This window comes from Mandrillus leucophaeus, unplaced genomic scaffold (genome assembly GCF_000951045.1).
Source record: "Mandrillus leucophaeus isolate KB7577 unplaced genomic scaffold, Mleu.le_1.0 Scaffold55, whole genome shotgun sequence".
Classification (NCBI taxonomy): Eukaryota; Metazoa; Chordata; class Mammalia; order Primates; family Cercopithecidae; genus Mandrillus; species Mandrillus leucophaeus.
The window spans coordinates 4,035,411-4,060,518 of NW_012105919.1; the positions used below are offsets into that span (position 1 = coordinate 4,035,411).

The 25,108-nt window shown below is 52.2% G+C and overlaps 1 protein-coding gene and 1 pseudogene across 1 annotated transcript in view; both read left to right on the forward strand.

Annotated features, from left to right (window-relative positions):
* The window catches only part of LOC105552316, a 48,370-nt pseudogene extending 36,183 nt beyond the window's left edge, over nucleotides 1-12,187 (forward strand).
* DTX1 (deltex 1, E3 ubiquitin ligase) overlaps nucleotides 11,539-25,108 on the forward strand; it is a 46,114-nt gene continuing 32,544 nt past the window's right edge. Inside the window, exons 1-2 of the mRNA XM_011997940.1 lie at nucleotides 11,539-11,774; nucleotides 12,492-13,493. Coding sequence (XP_011853330.1) covers nucleotides 13,235-13,493 — 259 coding nt within the window. The 5' untranslated portion in view covers nucleotides 11,539-11,774; nucleotides 12,492-13,234. The remainder of the gene's footprint in view (nucleotides 11,775-12,491; nucleotides 13,494-25,108) is intronic.

Below are 25,108 nucleotides of genomic sequence, written 5' to 3' on the forward strand. Positions count from 1 at the left end.
AAAAAAAAAAAAAAAAAAAAAAAGGCAAATGCGGGATTCACTGAAACGCTGCCACTGAGGCATGCAACCTCAGACAGAGTTGGTCAACGACTGCAGCCCTGGCGAAGCAGGTGAGTGGTTTGGGAGCAAAGGAGCAATAGCAGCAATGAAGAGGCTCAGAAGGTCTCAGCCAGTCCTCAGCCAGGTAGCCGTGATAGGTTGAATGAGGGCCCCCAAAGATGTGCGTATCTTCATCCCCACACCTGCACATACGGCAAAGGGACCTTGCAGATGGGACTAAGTAAGGGTCTTGAGATGGGAGATGATCCTGGATGATCCAGGTGAGCCCCGTGTCATGACAAGGGTCTTTATAAGAGGGGGGGTCCTTCTAACAGGAGGCAGAAGGTCAGAGTGGAGAAAAACGTGACAGCAGAAGCAGGGAAAGGGACTGGAGGGTGCTGCTGGCTGTGAAGACGAAGGAGGGATATATACAATTTCAGAAAATTATATATATCCATGTATTGTGTTTGTTCGTGTGTGTGTGCGTGTGTGTGTGTATATATATATATACACACACACACAGAGAGAGATAGAGAATAAGCAGGAGGAGGAGGAGGAAGAAGAGGAGGAGGAGAAGGGGGAGGAGGAGGAAGAGGAAGAAATCAAATATAAGATTAACATTTGAGGAATCTGGGTGAAAGGTATAAATAATTTGTTGTACTCTTTGTAACTTCTCTATAAGATCTCAAATTAATTTAAAATAAAAATTTTAACAAAAAAAAAAAAAAAGGAAAGGAGCCAGGGTTCAAACTTGATTTGGGGCTTTCCATAGGAGACCAGGGTTGCACACTGGCTCCCAGGGTCCCAGAGTTCATCTCAGGTCAATCTGAGGCTCTCTCAAACTCAACTAAAACATACTCCACAAAAACGGCATGAGGATTAAGCCCTCTAGCCAGGAAAGTTATGGTGGTGATGCTTTCATTGAAGCAAAGGCTGTCTCCCTCATTTCTACTTTAGGGGAATTTAGATTTTGGTAGGTGGGATTTTCTTGGAGTCATCGGTGCTCATATGAAGGCAGAATAGGATATTGAGTTAGAATTCTGGTTGTACCATTTAGTTGCCGTATGACTTTGAACAAGCAAATTGAGTTTTCCGTGCCTCAGTTTCCTCACCTGTAAGATGAAGATCATAATAGTAGACATCACATAGGGTTGTTATGGATTAAATCCATTAAAATGTATGTAAAGAGCTGGGGACAGCGCCTGTCACAGGAGTAATGCTCTGTAATCGCTGCTTGTCATCATCACCACCAGCATCACCAGGATTAATAGGATTTCCATTAAGATTCTTGACTTTAGAGTCAAGAAATCCAACTTGGAGCCAGTGATGCATGTAGCACTTATTCATTGGTGACACTGAGTTAGTTACTTGTCCCATCAAACCACAGCGTCCTTATCTGTAAAATGGGAATGATACTAACCACTGGGCATGTGACATACTCAGCCTGGTGCTGGGCACACAGGAGCCCTCATTGATGGCTGGGAGAAAAATTACCTGGAAAACCCATTCAGGTAGCTATTATTTTAATAAAAAGAAAGACAGAAAATAACAAGTGTTGGTGAGGATGTAGAAACATTGGATCCCTGTGCACCCTCGGTGGGGATGTAAAATGCTCTGGGAACAGTATGACAGTTCCTCAAAAATTAAAATAGAATTACTATATTGTATTTGCTCTGGCTGCCTTGAGAAAATATCTGGCCAGGTGCGGTGGCTCACACCTGTAATCCCAGCACTGTGGGAGGCCGAGGCAGGTGGATCTCCTCAGATCAGGAGCTCAAGACCAGCCTGGCCAACATGGTGAAACCTCGTCTCTACTAAAAATACAAAAAAAATTAGCTGGGTGTGGTGGCCTGTACCTGAAGTCCCAGCTACCTGCTACGCTGAGGCAGGAGAATCACTTGAACCCCGGGGGTGGAGGTTGCAGTGAGCCGAGATCACACCACTTCACTCCAGCCTGGGCGACAGAGCGAGACTCCATCTCAAAAAGAAAAAAGAAAATATCATAGACCAGGTGACTTAAACAACGGATATTTACTTCCAACAGTTCTGGAGGCTGGAAGTTTGGGATCAGAGTGCCAGCATGGTCTGGTTCTTGTGAGACCCCCATCCCTGGCTTACAGGCAACTGTCTTCTTGGTGCTCCCTCACACGGCCTTTCCTCATTGCCTGTATGCACAGGGAAGGAGAGAGAGAGATCCCTGTTTCTCCTCTTCTTATAAGGCCACCCATTTCATCAGATTGGAACTTCATCCTTATGACCCCTTTTGATTTTTTTTTTTCTTTTGAGATGGAGTCTCACTCTGTCACCCAGGCTGGCGTGCGGTGGCGCCATCTTGGCTCACTGCAACCTCGCCGTCCAGGGTTCAACGGATTCTCTTGCCTCAGCCTCCCAAGAAGCTGGGACTACAAGACCATGCCACTATGCCTTGCTAATTTTTGTATTTTAGTAGAGGCAAGGTTTCACCATGTTGGTCCAGCCTGGTCTCAAACTGCTGACCTCAAGTGATCCATCTACCTAGGCCTCCCAAAGTGCTGAGATTACAGGCATGAGCCACAGCGCCCGGCCCCTTATGATCTTAATTACCTCCTAAAAGCCCTATCTCCCAATATGGTCACTGGTCACATTGCAGGTGAGGGCTTCAACATATGAATTGGGGAGCGGGGAGTTCAGTCTAGCTTGTATGATCCAGCAATCCTGCTTCTGGAGATACACCCAAAAGAAGTGACAACAACGTCTGAAAGAGGTATTCGTACACCCATAACTCATAACAGCTCTATTCACAACGACCAAGAGGTGGAAGCAACACAAAGGTCCACTGATGAATGAACAGATAACAAATCGAGAACCAAATGTGGTACATACATACAGTGAAATATGATTCACCCTAAATAGGAAGAGAATCCTGACACAGCTACAACATGGTGAAACCTTGAGGACATTATGCTCAGTGAAATAAGCCAGGCACAAAAAGGCAAACACTGCATGCTTCCACTTATAGGAGGTACTGGACTAGTCAAGTTCTTAGACACAGAAGGTAGAATGGTGAGTGCTACAGGCTGGAGGGAGGGGAAAATGGGAAAGTTCTTGTTTAAAGGGTACAGTTCCAGTTTTGCAAGATGAAAAAGTACTAAAGATTGGTTGTAAAACAATGTGTATATACTTAACACTTAGCTTAGATAGAATTGAAATGGTAAATTTTATGGTATGCATTTTTACTGCAATAAAAAACATTAAAAATAAATTATCTGGAAATGTCTCCAGCATTAGAACGACGGACCAAAATAGACCACTAGGGGGCGTTCTACACACACACACTCCCATTTTATTTCTCAGCCTTCCCTGCTGGACTCCAGCGGTCCATTTGTAGAGCGGGGAAAAGAACTAGGGTTCCTCTCTCCTTTCTGCTCCCCCTCCCTTCCCCAGATGGACCAGCTCTACATAAGCAACACACACACACCACACACACACACCACACACACACACCCCTCCCCCCAACTCCCTCTCTTAGTCCCCTAGCCACACCAAACTTCCACCACACTCCAGGCCACACTAACTCTAAACCCCGTTCTTTCTCTGGGTCCCTTCCCTCCATGCTGGAGACACAGCAAGTCCCAGATTGAGTGCTCCCACCTCACCTGGCTGCCCACAGGCCTTCTCGATGGCCCAGGGGCTGGGGAAGAGGGGAGAGGAGGCAAGGGCCCATCCACCCAAACTGTAGAGGAGAGAAACTGTGGTCCCCAAAGACAAAGGGACACCACAATGGAAATAGATCAGATACCTCACATCCCAGGTGCAAGAGCTCCAACGTCAGCCAGACCTGGGGTTTTCAGGCTCAACTGCTCACTGTGTATGCCATAACCTCTGCTGCCTCCGTTTCCCCACCTGTAAAATCTGTAATAACGTCTGTCAGGGTTTTTGGGAGGACTAAAAGAGCATAATAAGGTGGTTCACAGCTGTAATCCCAGCACTTTGGGAGGCCGAGGTGGGTGGATCACTTAAGGTCAGGAGTTTGAGACCAGCCTGGCTAAATGTACAAAAATTAGCCGGGTATGGTGGCTCATGCCTGTAGTCCCAGCTCTTTGGGAGGCTGAGGCAAGAGAATCACTTGAACCTGGGCAGAGGAAGTTGCAGTGAGCTGAGTTCATGCCACTGCACTCCAGCCTGAGTGACAGAGCGAAAGACCCTGTTTCAAAAATAAAGAAAAGAAAGAGTATAATAAAATCCCTGTACCTAGAAATCACTCCATGAATGGGCTAACTACTATTCCATGCCCCTTAGCTGGTGCTGGCCTGGGTCCCCTTCCACCTCCCAGGGGCTTCTGTTACACGAGCACCCACCCTCGAGTTTGCACTTTCTCTTAAGAAATCTTTCTGGAAGAAACTCACACCGTGATCTTCTGACCACAGCGCAGTGATTTCACCAGGGAGGAATCACTGGCTTACAAGTAATAGAAACCCAGTTAAATCACCTCAAGGAAACTGGGGTGCCTCATGGAACCTAAGGAAAAGTTGAATAGCCAGTCGCTGGAAAGAGCAGGTTCGAGATTTGAACCCCTTGGGGAATGCAGGAAACATTCTCCCTCTCTTCTCTCCCGTCCCGTGTCTCCATCTCTCTCCCTCCCTACGCCTGCTTCTCACATGGCTGCACTCACTTCCTCCAGCTTGCCATTCCTACAGCATGTCAAGCACCCTCCCACCTAGCGGCCTTTGCACCTGCTGTGCCCTCTACCCTGTGCCCTCTTCCTCAGATCTCCCCTTATTCACTATTCTCTCCTTCAAGTAATGGCTTAGATGTCACCTGGGAGTACGTTCCCTGACCAGCTGATTAAAGTTGCAACCCCAGTCTGGACAACATGGCCAAACCCCGTCTCTACAAAATAAACAAAAATTAGCCAGGTGTGGTGGTGCACACCTGTAGTCCTAGCTACTCGGGAGGCTGAGATGGGAGGGTCAATTGAGCAAGTGAGGTTGAGGCTGCAGTGAGTTGTGATCATGCCTCTGCACTCCAGCCTGAGCAAGAGAGCAAGACCCTGTCTCAAAAGAAGAAAAAACAGCAATCATATCTCCACCCCCAGCATGATCTGGATGATCTAGCCCCTCCCTGCTTACTCGCTTATTTCTTTAATCTTGATCCACAAAAAAGGGGCTTAATAATACTTTCATCATCTTTTAATTAATTGGTTAATTTTAAGAATGGCTGGGCAAGGCCGGGCGCGGTGACTCAAGCCTGTAATCCCAGCACTTTGGGAGGCCGAGACGGGCGGATCACGAGGTCAGGAGATCGACACCATCCTAGTTAACACAGTGAAACCCCATCTCTACTAAAAAATACAAAAAAAAACTAGCTGGGCGAGGTGGCAGGCGCCTGTAGTCCCAGCTACTCAGGAGGCTGAGGCAGGAGAATGGCGTAAACCCGGGAGGTGGAGATTGCAGGTGGAGCTTGCAGTGAGCTGAGATCCGGCCACTGCACTCCAGCCTGGGCTACAGAGCAAGACTCCGACTCAAAAAAAAAGAATGGCTGGGCACCACGGCTCACACCTGTAATCCCAGCACTTTGGGAGGCCAAGGCAGGAGGATCACTTGAGCCCAGGAGTTCAAGACCAGCCTGGATAACAAAGGGAGACTCTGTCTCTACAAAAATAAAATAAAATAATTTTATGCTGGTACGTGTCTGTAGCCCCAGCTGAGGCAGGAGAATTGCTTGAGCCCAGGAACTGGAGGCTGCAGAGTGCTGTGATCGCACCACTGCACTGAAACCTGAGCAATAGAGCAAGACCCTGTCTCTTAAAAAAGAAGAAGAATGTAATAAACACCAGTGAAACCACTACCCAAACAAAAGCTAGGATCTCGACAGTGACTTACATCTTACCATATGGTCCCCCAACCCCCAGCGCCATGTTCCCCTCTAAATCCTCATTCTAAATCCTGTATTTATTCTTCCCCTGTTTCCCTTTCATACAGTCTATTATTGCATATGTGTGCCTATAATTTTAGTTGCCTTTGACTTTATAAAAAGGGAATATGTTTATGTAAGAGGAAATTTTTCATTGAATATTTTATTTCAAAGCTCCATCCATAGTTCCTTCATGTTGAGTGCCGTGTAATATTTCATCGTGGGAGTTAAACCGTAGTTTATTCATTTGCTCTCTCACAGATGGGCATTTGGGTTACTTCCCAGCTTTGGCCACTGTGAACAGAGCTGCTATAAACATCCTTCTACAGGACTCCTGCTGTAAATGGGCAAGAATTTCTCCGAGGTCCATACTCCAGAGTAGAACGGGTGGACTGCAGGGTGTATATGTGCTTAACTATCAGAGATAAAGCTGGGCTGTTTTCCAACATGGTTGCACCAAGTCACGTCCCCACCAGTAATGTCTAAGAGGGCTTAATTTTTCTCCACGGCACTTACATTACATGATGCACTCTATATTTATGCATTTATTTACTTTTTTTCTCCTGCCACCTAGAAGGTCAGCTCTAGGAGAGCAAGTATTTTGTGTCTTTTATTTGTCACTGTATCTTCAGTGCCTAGAATGGTATCTGGCACATAGTAGGTGCTCAGCAAACAGCATCTGATTAGATGAGTAAACGGATGGTTCTAAATGGGCCCTAAAAGCTCACAGTATCGCATATGATTAGCCCAGCTACCTAGAGACAGGCTGACAACCATCTCTCAGTTTTAATCCCTTAAATCCAGGGAAAGAACCATTGGCCAAAGCCTACAAATACCTGGACCCCCCAGCCAACTACATGTTTCTGAGGGTGGGGCTTGAACGTGAGTGATTTGTATGCCCTCTGCAGGAGATTCTCACGTGAATCCAGCGTGGGACCCAGCGCTCTGGGGTGGGGAGGGCGTTCATCTCACCATCTCGCCCATAGATGCTCAAGCTGCTTTCAACTCCGGCTGTATGTGAATTTCAGAGCAAGACCCCGGAAAGAATCTGTGCTCACCTGGAACCAGCCTCTGGCTGGTGATGGGGAGACACTGCTCCCAGGAGCCATGACCTGGACACGCGGCCACGAGAGCAGTGCCCAGCCTAACCTCACGCCCGCAGACCGTCCTCGCTGAGGAAGGCTGGCTGTGGATACCACCCTTCTGAGGCTTCTCCAATTCCACCACCCATTCTCAGCAGGCAGCAAAAGACCTTTCACCACTCCCACCCCACCAGGGTCCTGCAGGCCCAAGGAACACTCTGACTTCCAGGGGCCCCATTTCAGTCCCCAGAGACACCTAAACAGTCCTTCTCACTCTGTTTCCTGTTTTCCACTTAAACTTTTTCTCAGCTGCTGAAGGGGAGGTCACAGCTGGTCTGCACAGAAGGATGTAGAGGGCTGGCGAGAAGGGCTCAAAAGAGCCTAACTTACTCGGCTCCACAGGCTGGGGACAGGGGTGGCATGTGTCTCCCAGGGCTCATACCCTAATTGCACATGCCCCTAATACCACCTTCAGTGTCACTCATTTTGTTTTGTGTCCCCTTCCAGACTCTCCTGTACCTAGACCAGGGCTGGACATACAGTAGATACTCAATACAGTCTAGTTAATTCCAGGCTCTTTCCAACACAAACCAACACAAATCAAATCACATCAAATTTTTAGTAACTCCCCATGACTCTTAGGATAAAATCACAAATCCATACTGGGTCTTCCAAGGCCCTGTATGGTAGCCCAGCCTCATCTGGCCCCAGGCTCACCCCTCTTCTTTCTCAGTGGTTACTTGGTCTCCTTTCTGTTGCTCTAACACACCAAGCTCTTTCCCACCTCTGGGCCTTTGCACATTCCTGTTTCCTCTGATTTAATCATTCCCCCTCCTACCCCACTCAGCCACATTAAGACCTGTGAATCCTTCAGGGAGTAGCTGAAACATCAACTCCTCTGAGAAGCCCTCCCTGATTCCTTAGACCTGATAGGACCCCTGTTAGATGTCCTCATGATATCCTGAACTTTTCCTTCATAGTCTTAGCAAAAGTTTGGAATTACACTTTGTGTGATTCTTTGATTCATGTCTGACTTTCTCACTAGATTCTGAGACCCAGGATGGCAGAGGCCATGCTGCTTGGGTTATATCTGTATCTCAGTTCATAGCCCAGTGCCTGGCACATAGGAGGGCATCTGCTAGTTTTTGGATGGATGGATGGATGGATGGATGGATGGATGGATGGATGGATGAATGAATAAGTGGATAAGAGGAAGGAAGCGGCCGGGTGCAGTGACTCACACCTGTAATCACAGCACTTCGGGAGGTCGAGGTAGGCGGATCATGAGGTCAGGAGATCGAGACCATCCTGGCCAACGTGGTGAAACCCTGTCTCTACTGAAAATACAAAAATTAGCTGGGCGTGGTGGCACGTGCCTCTAATTGCAGCTACTTGGGAGGCTGAGGCAGGAGAATCCCTTGAACCAGGGAGTCAGAGGTTGCAGTGAGCTGAGATTGCGCCACTGCACTCCAGCCTGGTGACAGAGCAAGACTCTATCTTAAAAAAATAAATAAACAAAAAGAGGAAGAAAGGAAGGAAGGGAGAGACAGAGGAGGGGAAGGAAGGAAGGTGGGAAGTTTCATACATGAATGTATAGATGAATGGATGAATAAATGGATGGATGGATGGATGGATGGATGGATGGATGGATGGATGGATGGATAGATGATGGCTGGGTGGGTGTATGGATGAATGGATGATGCATGAGTGGGTGGATGGATGAATGACTGGATAGATGGGTGGGTGGGTGGATGGATGGAGGATGGGTGGATAGATGAATGGATAGATGGGTGGATGGATGAGTGGATGGTGGATGGCAGAACAAAAAAAAAAATGAGTTTGTCTCTTTCTGCCATCTTTCTGAGCTGCTATAATGGTGCATGTGAATGTCCTGGCCAATGCTCTCAATAGCATCAACATGCTGAGAAGAGAAGCAAACACCAGGTAGTTTTAGGTTATGTTCCAAAATTGTCATCTAGTTTCTAAGTGTGATAATGCAACTTAGTTTATATCAGTGACTTTGAAATCATCAATAATCACAGAGCTAGAAAAATCACTGTGGACCTCACAGGCAGGTTAAACAAGTGTACAGTGACAAACCCCAGGTTGATTTGCAACTCAAAGATCTAGAAAAATGGTACCCCTATCTCCTTTGGTTTCATTGTCCTGACAACCTCAGCTGGTATCAGGGACCATAAGGAAGCAAGACAAAAACACATAAGGGGGAAAATCCTGGGATTGTTTTTCTAGGGATGTAATAAATTTATATAAAAATGCCTCAATGGACCAAAAAAAAAAAAAAAGTTCATGATTGATTGCTTTTGTCCTATTGACTTCCTCATTGGCATCTGAGCCATCCCTCCAGTGAATTGTGGGCTCCTTGGTGGCCAAATTCCTTCCCTCTCCTTGGAAATCTTTTCTCCCCAAGTTCCCTGGGAGCAGTTTTGCATTCCCAGATGTTCCAAACCCAGTTGAGAGGGGCCATTAAGGGCCACACTGCACCAGATCCTCAGCTGGATGCCATCCATTAGTCACTCAACAAACACAGAGGTAGCATGGTGCTATGGGAGGTGCAAAAGCATTTGGGACACAGATCCTAGCTCTGCCACTTACTCCCTGTGGGAGCTTGGGTAAGCTACTTAGCCTCTCTGAGCTTCAGGAGGTTTTCTGTTTCCATGTGTAAAATGAGGACAATATTACCTTCCTTGTGGGGCAGTTGTGAAGAGTAGTAAGTATTACATAAGTGCCTGGCACATAATAGGCACTCAGTAAATGACACCCTTATGTAATGGGCACCAGCCATACCACACCAAGATGAATATGATGGCTATCTCACTCTAGCAGGGACAGATTTCATTTAAGAGGCTAATTGTGATACAGGGTGTCATGTCAAGTTATGGGCAAAGGAACACAGAGGAAGATGGGATGAATTCAAGAAAGACTTCCTGGAGGAGGTGACATTTAATCAGACCTTAAATAGCATTTGACAGGAAGTCCAGAGACTTGTGTTCTTTTTTCCAATTTGCTGCTAAATCACCATGCGACCTTGAGTCAATCTCTTCTCCACTGTGGGGTCCCCAGATCCTTCTATAACATAAGGTGGTTGAGCATCTGCTCTGAACCTGTTCAGTCATAGTCTCCTGGGAGAAGAATCTGCTGACAGCCAGTGCCTTTCTTCCCAGACACACAAGACACACAACGCCTAGACACACAAGTTTGCCTGTAATGGGAGAGGGGGACTTCACGGACCCCAGAAGGCCATCCATGGACCCTAGGCTAAAATCCCAGAACTCAGTGATCCTGTGGGAGTATTGTCAGTACTGTCATACTGCAGACTTGGCCCTGCCGTATGCAGAGCCTCTCTCTGTAGTCTGCAGCAGGAGAAAGAAAGCAGAAACATTGACCCAATATGAAAAAGCCCATCCAACACTGGGCTGCTGGTCAGAGCAGGGGCCTGGGGAGGGGAGGTCCCTCCAGCAGGCCGGAGAGCCAGAGCTGGGTTCTGGGAAAGCACCCCTGAGCAGCCTGCCCCTGCCCCTGCCTAGTGTATCCCCATCTGCCCTGGGGAGGCAGGCGTGGGCTGCTCTGGGCAGGCGCCCAAACAGGTCACTGACCTCCGTCAGCCACCCAGGCTAGAGTTCCCGGACGCATCCTTCATCTTCCCCAATCTAAACACCCAAAGGCCCCGGGTGGTCCACCCCCCTCCCAGCCGACGTGTGTCTCAGCTGCATCCAGCTTGCTGGAGGAGAGAGGAACTGGCCATCCCATTAACACTTGAGTCGCTGCCATTTCCAGTCTTCCCTTCCATCCAACCAATGCTCACCCACCATTTATTGAGCACTAGTTGTTTGCAGGTGGCTGTGAATGACATGGCAGAGGGCCTGCCCTTCTCTTCCTCCAGGTTCTCACCTCCTGGCCAGGGTCCCCTCCCCTGGTCCCACCCCCTCTCACCTGGAGCAGGTGGGTGCTTTGGGGGAAGTGGGCTTAGGGCTGGGAACTGGGTACTGGCAGGAGATTCAGACCGGGGTTGGTGTCTGGGCACCGCTCTAAGCTTCTGTGATCCTGGGCCTGGGTCTTACTCTCTCTGGCTTCAGTCTCCTCATCTGTACTCTTCAGATTCCACGGTTCCATCTGAGTCTGAATCAGGCCTTGTCAGCACCCTCCCGCCCCCAGGAATAGTTAGAGGAGGAAAGGAGGCTAGCTCTGAATGCTTCAAGATCTTTCTTTAGACAGTCTCTGGATCTTATTCATTCATTCAAGCATTTATTGAGCACCTACTCAGTGCCAGGCCCTAGACTGGGAGACTGGAAATAAAGATGACAAAGATTCAAGCCAGCGACTCCTAAACACCCCACTCCCTGCCTCAAGCCCTGCTTGGGGTCAGAAGGCCCCTTGGGTTCTCGGGAAGGCCTGGCCGAGGATTTGGGGCGCCCTGAGACTCGCGTGTCAGCGCCGATGGCGCTCAGGGCCGCGATCTGTCTCCTCCCCTTCCTCCTCCTCCGCCCCCTCCCCTCTCCCTTCCCGAGCACTGCCGAGGCCGCCTCCCACCCGCGGGATCCCGGCGGCCACCAGCCAGCTCCTGCGTCCGTCCGTCGGCCGAGCAATCTGTCCACGCGCGGAAAGCTCGGCGCGGCGGCCGAGGGGCCTGGGAGGGAACGGGCGCGGAGGCAGGACCGCGGCTCCCTCCCACTCCGGGGGGAGCCCAGAAGGCGGCGGTGCTGGAGCGCGAGCCGGAGCCGGAGCCGGAGACGAAGAGAGGCGGTGAGAGCGCGGGTGCTTAGGGACCCCACCCCCGGCTCCAGCTGGGGGCCCGCGAGCGGCTCGGCGACGTCTGAGCTGGGGAAGGGGGGCTGTTATCCCCAGGGCGGGAGGCAGAGACGGTCCAGCTCCTGGATTCGACCCCTCCGCGACGCGACCCCCGAGGGGCCCTGGGCCGCGCGAGCCGGAGCCGGAGCCGGAGACGAAGAGAGGCGGTGAGAGCGCGGGTGCTTAGGGACCCCACCCCCGGCTCCAGCTGGGGGCCCGCGAGCGGCTCGGCGACGTCTGAGCTGGGGAAGGGGGGCTGTTATCCCCAGGGCGGGAGGCAGAGACGGTCCAGCTCCTGGATTCGACCCCTCCGCGACGCGACCCCCGAGGGGCCCTGGGCCGCGCCTGCAGCTCCGTTCATCCCCTAGCTTCCCGAAGCATCCCCGCGCACCCGGCATACCCCCCGGCAGGGTGAGGGCCCCAGGGGAAGGGAAGGCTCTGGGAGCGAAGGAGGGCACCCCCCAGGCGGAGAGTCTCTGAAAACCGCGCCCCCGGCCCCAGCCCTCCCTCCAGGCCTGCCCCAAGGGAAAGCGGGCGGGGCGACCCCGTACGCCCCCCTTGCTGTCCCCCTTCGGTCCCCCATTGTTCTCAGCCGAATGATCTCCTGGGAATGGGGGAGGGGGTGCTGCGCTCTCCTCTTAAAGGGCCCTCTCCCCTCTTGTCTCCTGGCAGGTCGCGAGCACGAGTGGGGTGGGGCGTGCCCACGGGCCCCCGCCCCCCTCGTCCCCCTCGTCCCCCAGCCCAGCTCCGGAGCCGCAGTCCAGGCGCACGCCCCGGGGGTCCGCGCCGCACCCCTTCCCCGTGTGTTCTGCAGCCACCCAGGCCTTCCAGGACACCGTGGAGAGGGAACAAGGGGGCAGGGACGCCCCCTTCAGCAGGAGCCGTCGGAGAAGGGGGCCCGGACTGGAGGGAGGCAAGAAGCCCCACTGAAGCCAGGCGCAGGGTCTGGGACGCAGTTGGGAGTGCAGAGGGCTGACTGAGAGCCGCAGGAGCAGCAGGCTGTGGCCCAGGCCTCCTGGGTGACAGGCCCTGTCTGGCGGGGAAGAGGGACCAGAGACAACACTGAAGAGGCTGGACCTAGAACGGGGGCGGCTGCCTCACTCCCTACCTGAGCCAGCCGAGGGGGCCAAGGACTTTAGAGCTGTTTCGTCCGGCATAAGAGAGACACTTGCTTTCCAGGGCAGCACCCTTTATCCGAGAAGGCTCTGCAGGGAAGAGGTCTTTGCAGCCTGGATGGCCACCCCACATTCCTTTAACGGAGGCCTCTAGGCCTCAGAGAGAACCCAGAGTTAGAAAGGAGGCCAGACGGTCCTTGCTGTCCCCCTGGGGAGAGAGGAAGTTGCCGCCTGCTGCCAGGCCCAGGAGTAGCTGGGCCTGCAATAGTGGGGGACCTGGCCCCTGAGGCAGTGGCGGCCATGTCACGGCCAGGCCACGGTGGGCTGATGCCTGTGAATGGTCTGGGCTTCCCACCGCAGAACGTGGCCCGGGTGGTGGTGTGGGAGTGGCTGAATGAGCACAGTCGCTGGCGGCCCTATACGGCCACCGTGTGCCACCACATTGAGAACGTGCTGAAGGAGGACGCTCGCGGCTCCGTGGTCCTGGGGCAGGTGGACGCCCAGCTTGTGCCCTACATCATCGACCTGCAGTCCATGCACCAGTTTCGCCAGGACACAGGTGAGCAGACTCCCCACCCACCCCATGCCACCCGCCCTGCTGAACCACCACTACCTTGCAGCGTGGGCTGCAGAAAATCCCAGTAAATCTGATCCCAAATCCCTTCCCTATCTCCCTGCGTCACCTCCAGAAAAACAGGGCAGTCTAACCTTGTCCAGTTTAAGACTTGGATTCCAGTACAGCCTCTGAGCAAGTTGTAGGGCCTTGGGCAAGTTGCTTCCTCTCTCTGAGCCTCAGTTTCCTCATCTGCATAATGGGTAGATCAATATCTCTCACAGCTGAGTGAGGATTAAATAAAATGGTGCTCACTGAGCACAGAATCTAGAATAGCAGTAGCATGTGATTGTAGAATAAGGGCTTCACATGCACTTCCTCATTTGATTTTTTCCAAGAATCACAGGCAGTAAGTCTGTTTATTGTTGTATTATTATGAGTCCCATTTTATAGATGAAGAAACTGAGTCTCCCAGAAGCTGAATGATTTAAACTCAGAGCTGGCATTTAAACCCAGGTGGTTGAATTCCAGAGCCAAAACTCTTAACTGGTATCCTGTACTGGCTCCAAGTGTTGGTTTGGGGGGTGGAGTCCTGCTGGTGGTAATTAATTGGGGATGGGGGGCGTTGGTGGTGTTGATGGTGGGGGGGTGGCAATGATGGAGGAGACAGTGTTAGCAGTTGTGTTGGTGGTGACTCAGTGATAGTATTGATGGTGGTGGGGTCTTGGTGATAATGGAGGGATGGATGATGGTGACGTGGCAGTGTTGGTGATGTCAGTGCTAGCGTTAACCCTGGAATTCATTGGTGTTGGTGACATTGACAGTTGTGTTGGTGGTGGTGCTGGAAGTGGTGTGATGGGGTGGTGATGATGGAGAAAATGATGTTGGTGGCAGTCTTCGTGGCCATGTGGTGTGGCTGGTAGCCCTGTGTGTGGATGTTACTTCGTGGTATTGGTGATCCTGTTGTGGTTGTAATGATGGTGATGTTGATGGTTGTGTTGGTGGTAATGTGATAGGTGATGATGGTGATAAAAACAATGAAGTCCCACTCTCAGGCCTACTCTCTTTTGTTCTGGAGATTTGTCATTGTTTGGGAGATCTCCCTGAGTCATTGCCCGGTGGTACCTGTGACAAGCTTCGTCGGCAGTGGGGAGTGGTGGGATCCTGCAGTGTAGAAGCAGCCTAGAAATCCTTGGCACGTTTGACCCCCCAAGGACCAGCTGATGGGGTTTGGGGAAGTCCCTACGAATTCCTGGATGTCAGAACCACACGTAATAACCCCAGGCTAGTAGGGTGCTCTCCTCTCTAGAGCTGTGCCAACCAATACGGTAGCCACCAACCACATGTGGCTACTTAAATTTACATTAATTAAAACTAAGTAAAATGTAAAATTCAGTTCCTCAGTCTCACTAGCCACACTTCAAGTGCTTGTAGCCACATGAGTCTCGTGGTACCTTGTGGGCCAGTGTAGATCCAGAACATTGCGTTATTGCAGACACTTCTATTAGACCATGCTAGTTAGAAAGAAGGCCAGCCTTTCTAACTAGCACAGTCCAATAGAAGTTTCTGCAATGAATGGACGTTCCAATAGCCTAGAACATTGCTTGGTACCCACAGGGTGCTTACCATGTCTAGAAACACAGGTGAATTCATAACAAATGGCTTATGGATGGTACAGATTAGTACATCTATGTTTCCGTAACTCCAGGCATTGACCACCATCACTGGTGGTGCCAATTGTTTGTGCATTCCATCATATGATTATTTATTGATCTCTGCTGTGTGTCCATTTCTGTGCGAAGCACTGGAGTACAGCAGGGAGCAAGACAGAGTCATCAGTCGAGGTTTTCTGCTGGAGGACCTACGCCAAAGGTCCCGGTGTGGTCAGGAAGCAAGCAAACATACCACCGCAGAGACAATCAGTGGCAGATCTGAAAGCATGAACTAAACCCGGCCCAGAGGTACTCAGGGAAGGCTAGCCTGAGAAAGTGATGTTTGAACAGAGATCTGAAGAATGAGTGAGGGCGCCAGTGTCCCTGGCAGAGGGCACAGCCAGTGCGAAGGCCCTGGGGTGGGAAGGAGCAGAGGACATTTAAGTCCGTTCTGTTTGGGATGCATCTCCCACCAAGGGGAAGATGGAGCAAGACGCAGCTGAGCAAGGGCCAGATGTACAGGCCTGGACAGCCATGCAAAGAACTTTGAATTTGATCCAGAGAGTCGAAGTCATCATTAGCTCCATGTGCGCATTCTTCCAGAGAGGCACCAAGGACCTGACGGAGGAATGGGAAGTGTTGCACCTTGCCCGCCCCGTTCTCTTTTCTCCTAGGGGTAGAGGGCAGGGCTGTGAGGGCAGAAGTGGGTGGACATCACTGCTTGCTAGGAGGTCTGCTGTTCTGCAGGTTCAGAGCTAATGCTGGGTGTAGCGATCCTCCAGGACCTAGCTGGGTGGGGGATGGGCGCCGGGGTCCTTAGAAGCAGGGACAGACTCCCCACAGGGCTGCCACGTTGGCAACTTTACCTTTGATCCTCTTATCTTTGGGGGGACCCCCATTTCTATTCCTAGCATTCCCTTATGTTCCCGAGTACCCAGACTTGCACACTCCCCTTTCATCAGGCCTCATTCTCTCAATAGTACCCCTTTTATGGTTCAGCCTCACTGGATCCCCCAGAAGTTCAGCTCCGGTCACTTCCCCTCACCCCCTCCCCAGAGCTGTTCACTCCACACCTGCCCCCTGTTTGCCGGAAAAGGGAAAAAAAAACACTCATTCCTAAATGGACTCCTGGGAGCCTGCCAGGAACCCCTCCCACCCCAACCAGAGAGGGAGGAAGGCCTGGAAACCTATCGCGATTGGCAGGAGACCTCGGCTGCCTAGGAATCTGCTGGAGAGTAGGGCAAGAGGCTTCCTCACCAGACATGTGAGGGTTTTTCCCCCGCTTTACCCAGGAGCAAAACAATCTCAAGAAAGGACGTCTTGTCCTCATTGGTAACGGACTGGGAAACAGCCTCAACCGGCAGGGAGCAAACCCGAGTGCCAGTGGTGTGACCTCAGGCCTCTCCAGATCTGTTTCCACATCCATGAAATGGGTGAGAGCATCACTTCTCCAGCAGCGTTCTCAGATTGACAGAGAGAATCTGGCTGACTTTATCCCACAAACATCAACGAATTATCTACTGTGCACGTAGCACGGGTTCACCACTGTGTGTATGAGAGACCAGCAAGAGATCTTACATCTTTTTTTTTTTTTCTTTTTTTGAGACAGTATTTCACTCTGTCACCCAGGCTAGAGCACTCGGCTTACTGCAACCTCTGCCTCCCGGGTTCAAGTGATTCTCGTGCTTCAGCCTCCCAAGTAGCTGGCATTACAGGCAAGCTACCACATACCACACCCAGCTAATTTCTGTATTTTTAGTAGAGATGGGGTTTCCCCATGTTGGCCAAGCTGGTCTTGAACTCCTGGCCTCAAGTGATCCACCCACCTCGGCCTCCCAATGTGCTGGCATTACAGGTGTGAGCCACCGTGCCCGGCCGTGAATCTTGAAAATATTATATTTCATACACACACACACACACACACACACACTCCAACATAATGCTGTAAAACCCAAAACTCATGTGTATGTGATGAAATCAACACAAGCTTCTGTCTAGATTTTCTAATTGTAAAATTCTCCATATGTTCATTGAAGCTGAACTTTAATTTTGGGGGGAGACTACCCTAGCTTTGCTAGTTTCCCAATACAGAAGCTGGCTGATTTTTTTCTGATCGCGTCAGATAATAAGTCTTTTAAGCTTTGTGGGACCCACAGTCTCTGTTGTAACTATTCAACTCTATCAGAGCAGAAAAGCAGCATAGATGATATGTAAGTGAATGAGTGTGGCTGTGTTCTAATCAAACTAGTTGTGGACACAGAAATTTGAATTTCATATCTTTTTCACAGGTCATAAAAATTTTCTTTCCCCCGCGCCAACCATTAAAAAATGTAAAAGCCATTCTTACTTTCTGAGCTGCACAATAGCAGATGGTGGGTGGATTTGACCTGTGTGCTGCAGGTCACTGACCCCTGCCCTCACATGTTCTTAACCTGAGCATGGGGTAAGACCGTGCTGGTGCCATGGAACACCCAGCATGGCTTCTCCACGCCTCGTGGTGTGTACCAAGGTACACGTGCGTGTGCGTACACACACAGCACCAGCCTGCTCACACAATGCTGACACACACATGCCCTGTGTATGTGCCTCTCGTGCAGTGCAGCCAGCGGAAGAAAGCCCAGGTGTCAGGCTGGGGCCACAGGGGAGAGGCCAGGCTCTGGCCCCACGGGAGCTGCTGTTTGTTCAGCCGGTGCCCCCTCACCTTTCCCCTGCTGGGCTGTTTTCACTGCTCCCTGCAGGGGGTGAGGTTCCCTTTGAAGCCCTCTAGGTCCAGAGCCCAGAGTCTGGACTGGAAACCGGGGCCCCTCCACGGGGAGGCCTGATGCTGTGACCCTGAGCTGGATGATGTTAGATCCATCACAGTGGTGTCCCAGGCAGAGGGCTGGAGGGAGAGTCAGAGCTGGGCGAGGGATGGGTGGCTTGCTCGCTTTGCAGTACTGAGCCAAGTGCCCGGTTTCCCTCAAAGCTTTCTTTCTTCATTTCCCTCTGTCTCCAACCGTCCCTCCCACAGACAAAGATTGCCACATATGGGAAGCCCAAGGCCAAGGAGTGCTCAGCTGGTGGCTGGGCCGGGCCCAGGAGCCATCGGGGTCTTGGGGTGAGGGGTTGGCTGCCACCGGCAGTGGGGGAAAGGTTTGAGATTGGCTTTCTGCTCCCAGAGAAGAGGCCACAACGTCCCTGGGGGATCATTTACATCCCCTGCCACTGGGACAGCCGCCTCACCCAGACCCTAAATTTCCCACCCAGTGCACACAGCTGGACAGAGGTGCGACTCAGCCACTTCTACAGCAGCTCCCAGCTCACTCGTATGGCCTCGTATGGCTAGAGCTGGGGAGGGGCACCTATCTGCCTGGTATCTCCCATGTCGCTCTCCATGTGCTCCTGGAGGGGTGCATGGCAGCCTCCTGCCCACTCTGCTGATGGGAAAGCTGAGGCTGAGGGAGGCCAGCTGGGGACCATCCACAGATGCCATATCCGAGGCTGCAAGCCTGGCCTTTTCTGGTGCCCCCAAGCTGGCCGACAGGTTGGAGTGGCAGGTGCTGGCTGGTTCCAGGATCTTCCAGCCTGCCTCCTTCCCCGGAAACCTTGAGCTTCACTCAGCCCTGGCCCCTGCCCTGAAAGTAAGCACTATCTGAGGACACTTAGGCTGGAGCCCCTTAGGCTGTTACCACCCAGATGGGAGGAGCTTTTCCCATCACCAGGGAAAGCACCTCCGGAATTTAGACACCAACTGGGGACAGTGAGGCCCAGAGAGGGTGAGTGATTTCCCCAAGGTCACACAGCCTACCAGTCCTAAGCTAGAGCCCAGGCCTCCCAGACAGGCCTTAGGGATAGAAAACAAGGTGACATTTAATGTGAGGGCTGAGAGAACCCCCTCCCCCTTCTCTCTTGAGAGCGCTCTTGGGGCTTGTTGTCGGAGTCTAGCCCAAGGCAGGGACAGCCTGCACTACCCTGGAGGCCTCCAGGGCTCAGCTCCTGGTTACAGGACCCTTTGGGACCCTCTCTCCAGCCTCCTCACTGGAGACTAAGGCTGGCTGTGATGCCAGGAGCAAGAAAGATTATGTGTAGGGGCAGGGAGCGGTCCATCTCTGGTAGCAGCAGGTCCAGCTAATCCACATGTGGGTGTCTCCCCAACCACCAGTCACACTGTCTGTATTTCCACCATTGCAGACCCATGGTCTCTGGCTGCTCAGCTAACTCCAGAAGCTGTTTTGAAACTATAAATTCATCGCTCGTATTTGGTAGTCATTGGTGGCTTCGCAGTACCAGGTCCTGGGATGGGTCTTGGGGACTCAGACAGAAGGACATAATGCATTTCAGAGTCTAATCTATCCACTTCAGATCAATTTCAGAGTCTAGTGAAGGTGAAGACAAATGCATATCATGGGAATAGCCTTTGAACCCTCTGACTCATCAGGACAACAGATACAGAACTAAAACCCAGCTTGACCCCTTGCTGGCTGTGTGACCATGGGCAAATTCCTTAACCTCTCTGAGTTTGTTTCCTCCTCTGTAAAATGGGGATAAGAATAGTCCCTAGCTGGGAGGGTTGTCATGAGGATTAAATGCGATATGTAGGTAAAAGCATGGAGGATACAACTTTGCACGTAGTAAGCACTCATGCTCAAGGAAGAAAAAGATTTATATGCCTCACTAGGGAGATGCAGGGCGCCTTCAGCCATAGGATATGCACAGTGTATGCCTGGAGCCTCTGAAAGGAGGACTTCCTGGAGGAGGAATCCTTTGAGAGTGTGTGGTTTAGGTAAATAGAATGATGGGAGGAACACTTCCAGGTAGAGGAAACAGCAGGGGTCCTTCAGCAGGGTCCTGGAGGAGGGTCTCAGGCCTGGGTGGCAGAGGGAGGCTGTGATGGGAGATAGGGGATGGGTAGAGGAGGCCTCTTGGGGCCCACTGGGGCCTGGCAGGCTGGGCTGCCAGCTGCTGCCCTTTAGCAGCCAGGCCCCAGGGGACTCACAGCCACACCGCAGGACCAGCCTCATTAATCATGGGCCCTTGGAGCTGGAGCAGGTGGGGCAGGGGCAGCCTCAGGCACTTCCTACAGTCTGTCTGGGTTCCCTTCACCCAGTCAGCAGGCGTCACCCCCTTTTACACATAGTAAAGCTGAAGCTCAGAGGGTGGGGAGCCACCTGCCCACACTGGGAAGAGGTGGATCTGAGATCAGATCCAGGTCTGCAGCTGGGTGGGCAGGGACCTTCCCAGGCTCGCCCAGGCCACCGAGTACCTTGGACAGCACCATCAGCAACCTGCCCACGCCTTCCGGGCTGGGGGTGGGGATGCCCGGGACAGACCCCCCTCGCCGCTCTCTCCCTCTCCCTCTCCTCCCCTGACCCCTTTTTCCTCCTTCTTCCCTCCCTCCTCCTCTCCCGCTTCCTCCCATCCCCCGGCTCATCCTTCCAAAGGAGCTGTGGAGTCTGACCTGGAGAGGAAGGAGGAGATGGAAGCTGTGATGGGAAGTGTGGGGGCTAGAGTGGGGGAGGTGATGCAGAAGTGACAGGTAGCAGGGCTGTGGAGGGGATGGTGAAGAAGGTGGTAAGGAGTGAAGGGTGAGGGGATGGGAGGGGAGATGATGGAGAGCGTGATTAGAGAGTGATGAGGAGGGGCCAGGAGGGGGAGGCCATGGGGAGGCCAAGGGGATGGAGCAGAACTGCTCACAGTGGCTCCAAGTGCCCATTCAGGCAGTAGGCAATGGGGCTGGGGTCCCTAACTCTCTCCCCAGTGTGATGTTCTTGGGGCATGGGGGTGCCTGGGGTGCTCCCGGGCCTCCGCCCACCACCTTTGTCTCTCTCCCTGGGCCTCCATCCTTCCACCTGGCTCTGGAATCACAACCAGTGGTAGCCAGTCCCCAGGACAGCTCCAGGCCCTTAGGTAGTCACCCCCCCTGAGCCCACCCAGCCTCTGGGTTGACATAGACACCCCCACCAGCCCCTAGCTGCCTCTGGCTGACATCAACTGAGGACACGGGGCCTGAAACCTGGAACCAGCTGCCTTGGGGGATGCTGCTGGTGAGGGCCGGGCTGTGGGTTCCCGTCCCAGTACCAGCTGCTTACTAAGAATCGTGGGGTGTGTAGGCCAGGTGTGGTGGCTCACGTCTATAATTCCAGCACTTTGGGAGGTCAAGGCGGGTGGATCACCTGAGATCAGGAGTTCAAGACCAGCCTGGCCAACATGATAAAACCCCATCTCTACTAAAAATACAAAAGTTAGATGGGCATGATGGTGGACACCTGTAATGCCAGCTACAGGAGGCTGAAGCAGGAGAATCACTTGAACCCGGGGGGTGGAGGTAGCAGAGAGCCAGTGAGCTGAGATTGCGCCACTGCACTCCAGCCTGGGCGACCGAGTGAGACTCCGTCTCAAAAAAAAAAAAAAAAAAAAAGACTTTGACCTTAAGTAAACCACACTCTCTCCCTGAGCCTCTGAGCCTCTGTTTCCTCACCTGTAATATGGACCTGATGATAGTACCGAACTCGTGTGACTGTGGTCACTATTCATTCATTCATCAGGAATTTCATGAGCACCTACTGTGTGCCAGGCACTGTCCGGGCACCAGGAATGTCACAATCAACAGGACAGACACAAATCCCTGCCCTCAACGTGCTTCTGTTCTGGGGGTAAGAGGTGGGGTGATGATGGGTGTGATACAGGAGGCTAGGCGCCAAGGAAGTCCCAGCATATAGGATTGTCCCCCACCTTGGATTGTCCCCCACCAGCATATAGGATTGTCCCCCTCCTGGGGCCCAGGAGCTGCCGGGCTAGGAACTGAGTCTCCTCCAGGTCCCGCATGGTTGTGTCCTTGCTCGGCCACCCTGGCCAAGCGCCTCTCCCTCTCTGGGCTCCTTCCATCATCCCTCTGGAGCTGCTCCAGGCTGCTACTGCTGCCTGCACAGACAGCAGTGGCAGGCCGGTGACGGGGTGCATGAGGGAGTCTGGCACTGGGCCCTGGAGCTGAGCACCCTGAGATGCAGAACAAAGGACGAGGCAATCAAAGGAGGCTGCCAGGACAGTCCTGCCAGCAGCTGCAGCACAGCCACCTCTTGTCCGGATGACCGACTGGGCCTTTGTCCCCTCCCCCTCCAACTGCAAGCAGAGCACGGCAAGAGGAAGCGCAGAGTTTACCTGGAATACCACCTTCCCAGGGCCCTCCGCTTGGCTGGGGTAAGCATTGCCCTCCCCAGCTTCCTCTGTTCTAGGGAACAAAGGTTCATTCGTTCCAAGGTGTTACTCACCTGGCCCTGTGGAAATGACAGTCAGGGAGCCTGGGTCCAAGACCTGTCTTTAATTTGCCAGGTGATCTTGCCCAAGTTTCTCTCTGCAGCTCAGCTTACCCATCTACACAAAGGCTGCAAATTCAGATGCTTACAGGGCCTGGGGAACTAATAGAAGTGTGTGCAGTGTCTGGGAAGGCAGAGGTTTTTTAACTGTCTTGCTCTCCAGTGCCTGGTACGCAGCAGGTGCTCAGTAAATACTTGAAGGCATGAATGGGGCCAGCATAACTCAGCTCCTGCTCACTGTTGCCAAGGAGGCCAATCGTTGTGGCCCCACCCTTGGATATCTGCGGATTTCTGAAATCTGGACTGGTGTGAGTCTGCCCCGATTTTTAAATGTGAGGCCGACTGAAGTGGCTCATGCCTGGAATCCTGGCACTTTGGGAGGCTGAGGCAGAAGGATCACTTGAGCACAGGAGTTTAACACCAGCCTGAGCAATGTAGTGAGACCCCATCTCTACCAAATAAAAATGAAAAAAAATTAGCTGGACGTGATGGCACACACCTGTGATCCCAGCTACTCAGGAGACTGAGGCTGGAGGATTGCTTGAGACCAGGAGGTGCAGGCTGCAGTGAGCGATGATGGCATCACTGCAATCCACCCTGGGCAACAGAGTGAGATCCTGTCTCAAATAAATAAATAAATAAATGAATAAATATTGGTCACTATTTTAAAAATGCAAATAGCATATGAGCCAGAACAAAACCATATCTGCCCAGCTTGCAGTCTCCAGCCTCGTCATGAGCAGCATTCAGTTAGGTTCATTCAGATGTATTCGGTTATTCATTCATCCAACATTTTGCAAGTACCTACCTCCCCACACTCCTGACCACAGAGGGATGCCAAGGTGACTGTAAACCAGCCCAGCCTTGGAGAGGCTGCCAGGCTGGAAGGAACACAGACACCTCCGCACCTAGTGAGCTATGTGCTTTGATGGGAGCCTTGCGGGTGCAAGGTGCTTTGGCGGCCCCAAGGAGCGAGTGGTTTGCCCGAAGGATGGCAGAGAAGATTCCAAGAAGACAGAGTGCTTGTGCTGAGCCAGAAGATTGAGAAAGAACTCAGCAGGGAGGCCAATAGGGTGGGGCGGGCAGGACACTCCAGAGAGATGGAACAGCATATGCAAATACAGAGGCATAACCACACACATGGGGTGTTCAAAGAATAGCTGGAATTTTGGTGTGGCTAGAGAGTGAGGCTGTGCAGACAGCTTGTGATGGGCTTCAGAGGCTACACTAAGGAGCTTAGACTGATTCCTAAGGGCACTAGGGAGCTATTGATAGCTGTTGAGCAGAGGAGTGACACAGCCTTGAGGCTGTGAAAAATCCCTCTGGCTGCCATGTGAGAATGCACTGCACATTGCAAAGGGTAGACACGGGGACACGGGGAGAGGAGGCCCCTGCAACAGTGCAGGCTAGCACTCTGGTGACATGGGCCAAAGGGCCAACAGTGGAAGTGGGGGAAGTTCAAATCCTGGCTAGATTCAGTCTTCACTTAGTAGCCTAGTAGCTATGTGACTTTGGACTTCAGGCAAATTGCTTCACCTCTCTGTGCCTCACTCAGTGTTTGTACGAGACAGTGATAGTAATAGTTATCATTATTATCATATGTTTATCATTATTATCACAACAACCTGCCCCAGTCATTTTGTGGCTGAAGAGTTGACTTACATGAAGCATTTAGAACAGTGCCTGGCACATAGCAGGCCCTCTGGGAGTGTTTATTATTATTATTATTGTATTATTATTACAATTATGCCGCTTCACAGATGAGAAAGGAGCAGTTTGGAGGGCTCAGGCGGTGGAGGACTGTCCAGCCCTCTGTCCCCTCCCCCTCCACTTCCTGCTTTGCTGGGGATGTGAATCCCCTGCTGGGTGTATGGGAAACCAGGTGACCAGAAAGCCCATGGTATATGAGTGCCCGCCTCCGCCTACCAGCAGCTTCCAAGGTGGCAGCCTCTCCGAGTGCCACGCAGCCCCTCCGCCTTCCTTAGGCAGCGCTGCAGACCCCCTCTCCTCCCCTCATCTCCCCACCACCCTGGCCTGGCTTCCAGCAGACCCTGGAGAACCTGGGTTGGCTTCAACCACGAGGAAACCACTAATGGGCCACAGCTTAGCCTGATGAGTCCCAGAGGACAGTTTGGAGGGAAACAGAACACTGCGGGGTTATCGATCTTGAGGCAGGAGCCGGCGAGGCAACCTGGATCCACAGGCTGCGGCTCGAATCCCAGCCCAGCCAGTGCCCCCAGCCAGACTTCCATGTCTTCTAAGGGAGCCTCAGTCTCCCCATCTGCTCGATGGGGCTAATATTAACACACACCCCTGGGGCTGCTGTGAGGAATGGGAGATGACATGCGTGAGCCCCTAGCACAGTTGCTGGCACTGCGGAGCATTCGGTAAGGTGCTGGGTGCCGCTGTTGTCCTTGTTGTGGGAGAGAGATGAGCAGCCATGCAGATGCCAGCTAAAGGGCTATTCCAGAAGGTCAAGTAGCAATCTGGGGTTGGAACCTCAGCCATGTCACTTACTTACCGTGCAACCACTGTGCCTCAGTTTCCTTCCCCAGAACATAGGCTCATGAGACTAAGTCAGAGGGAACAGCAAATGAAACGAGGTGGCCTTGTGTGGGTTTCGGCTGGACCACTCACAGATGGCATCCGGTGTGCTCCTAACTGCTCCGTGCCTCTG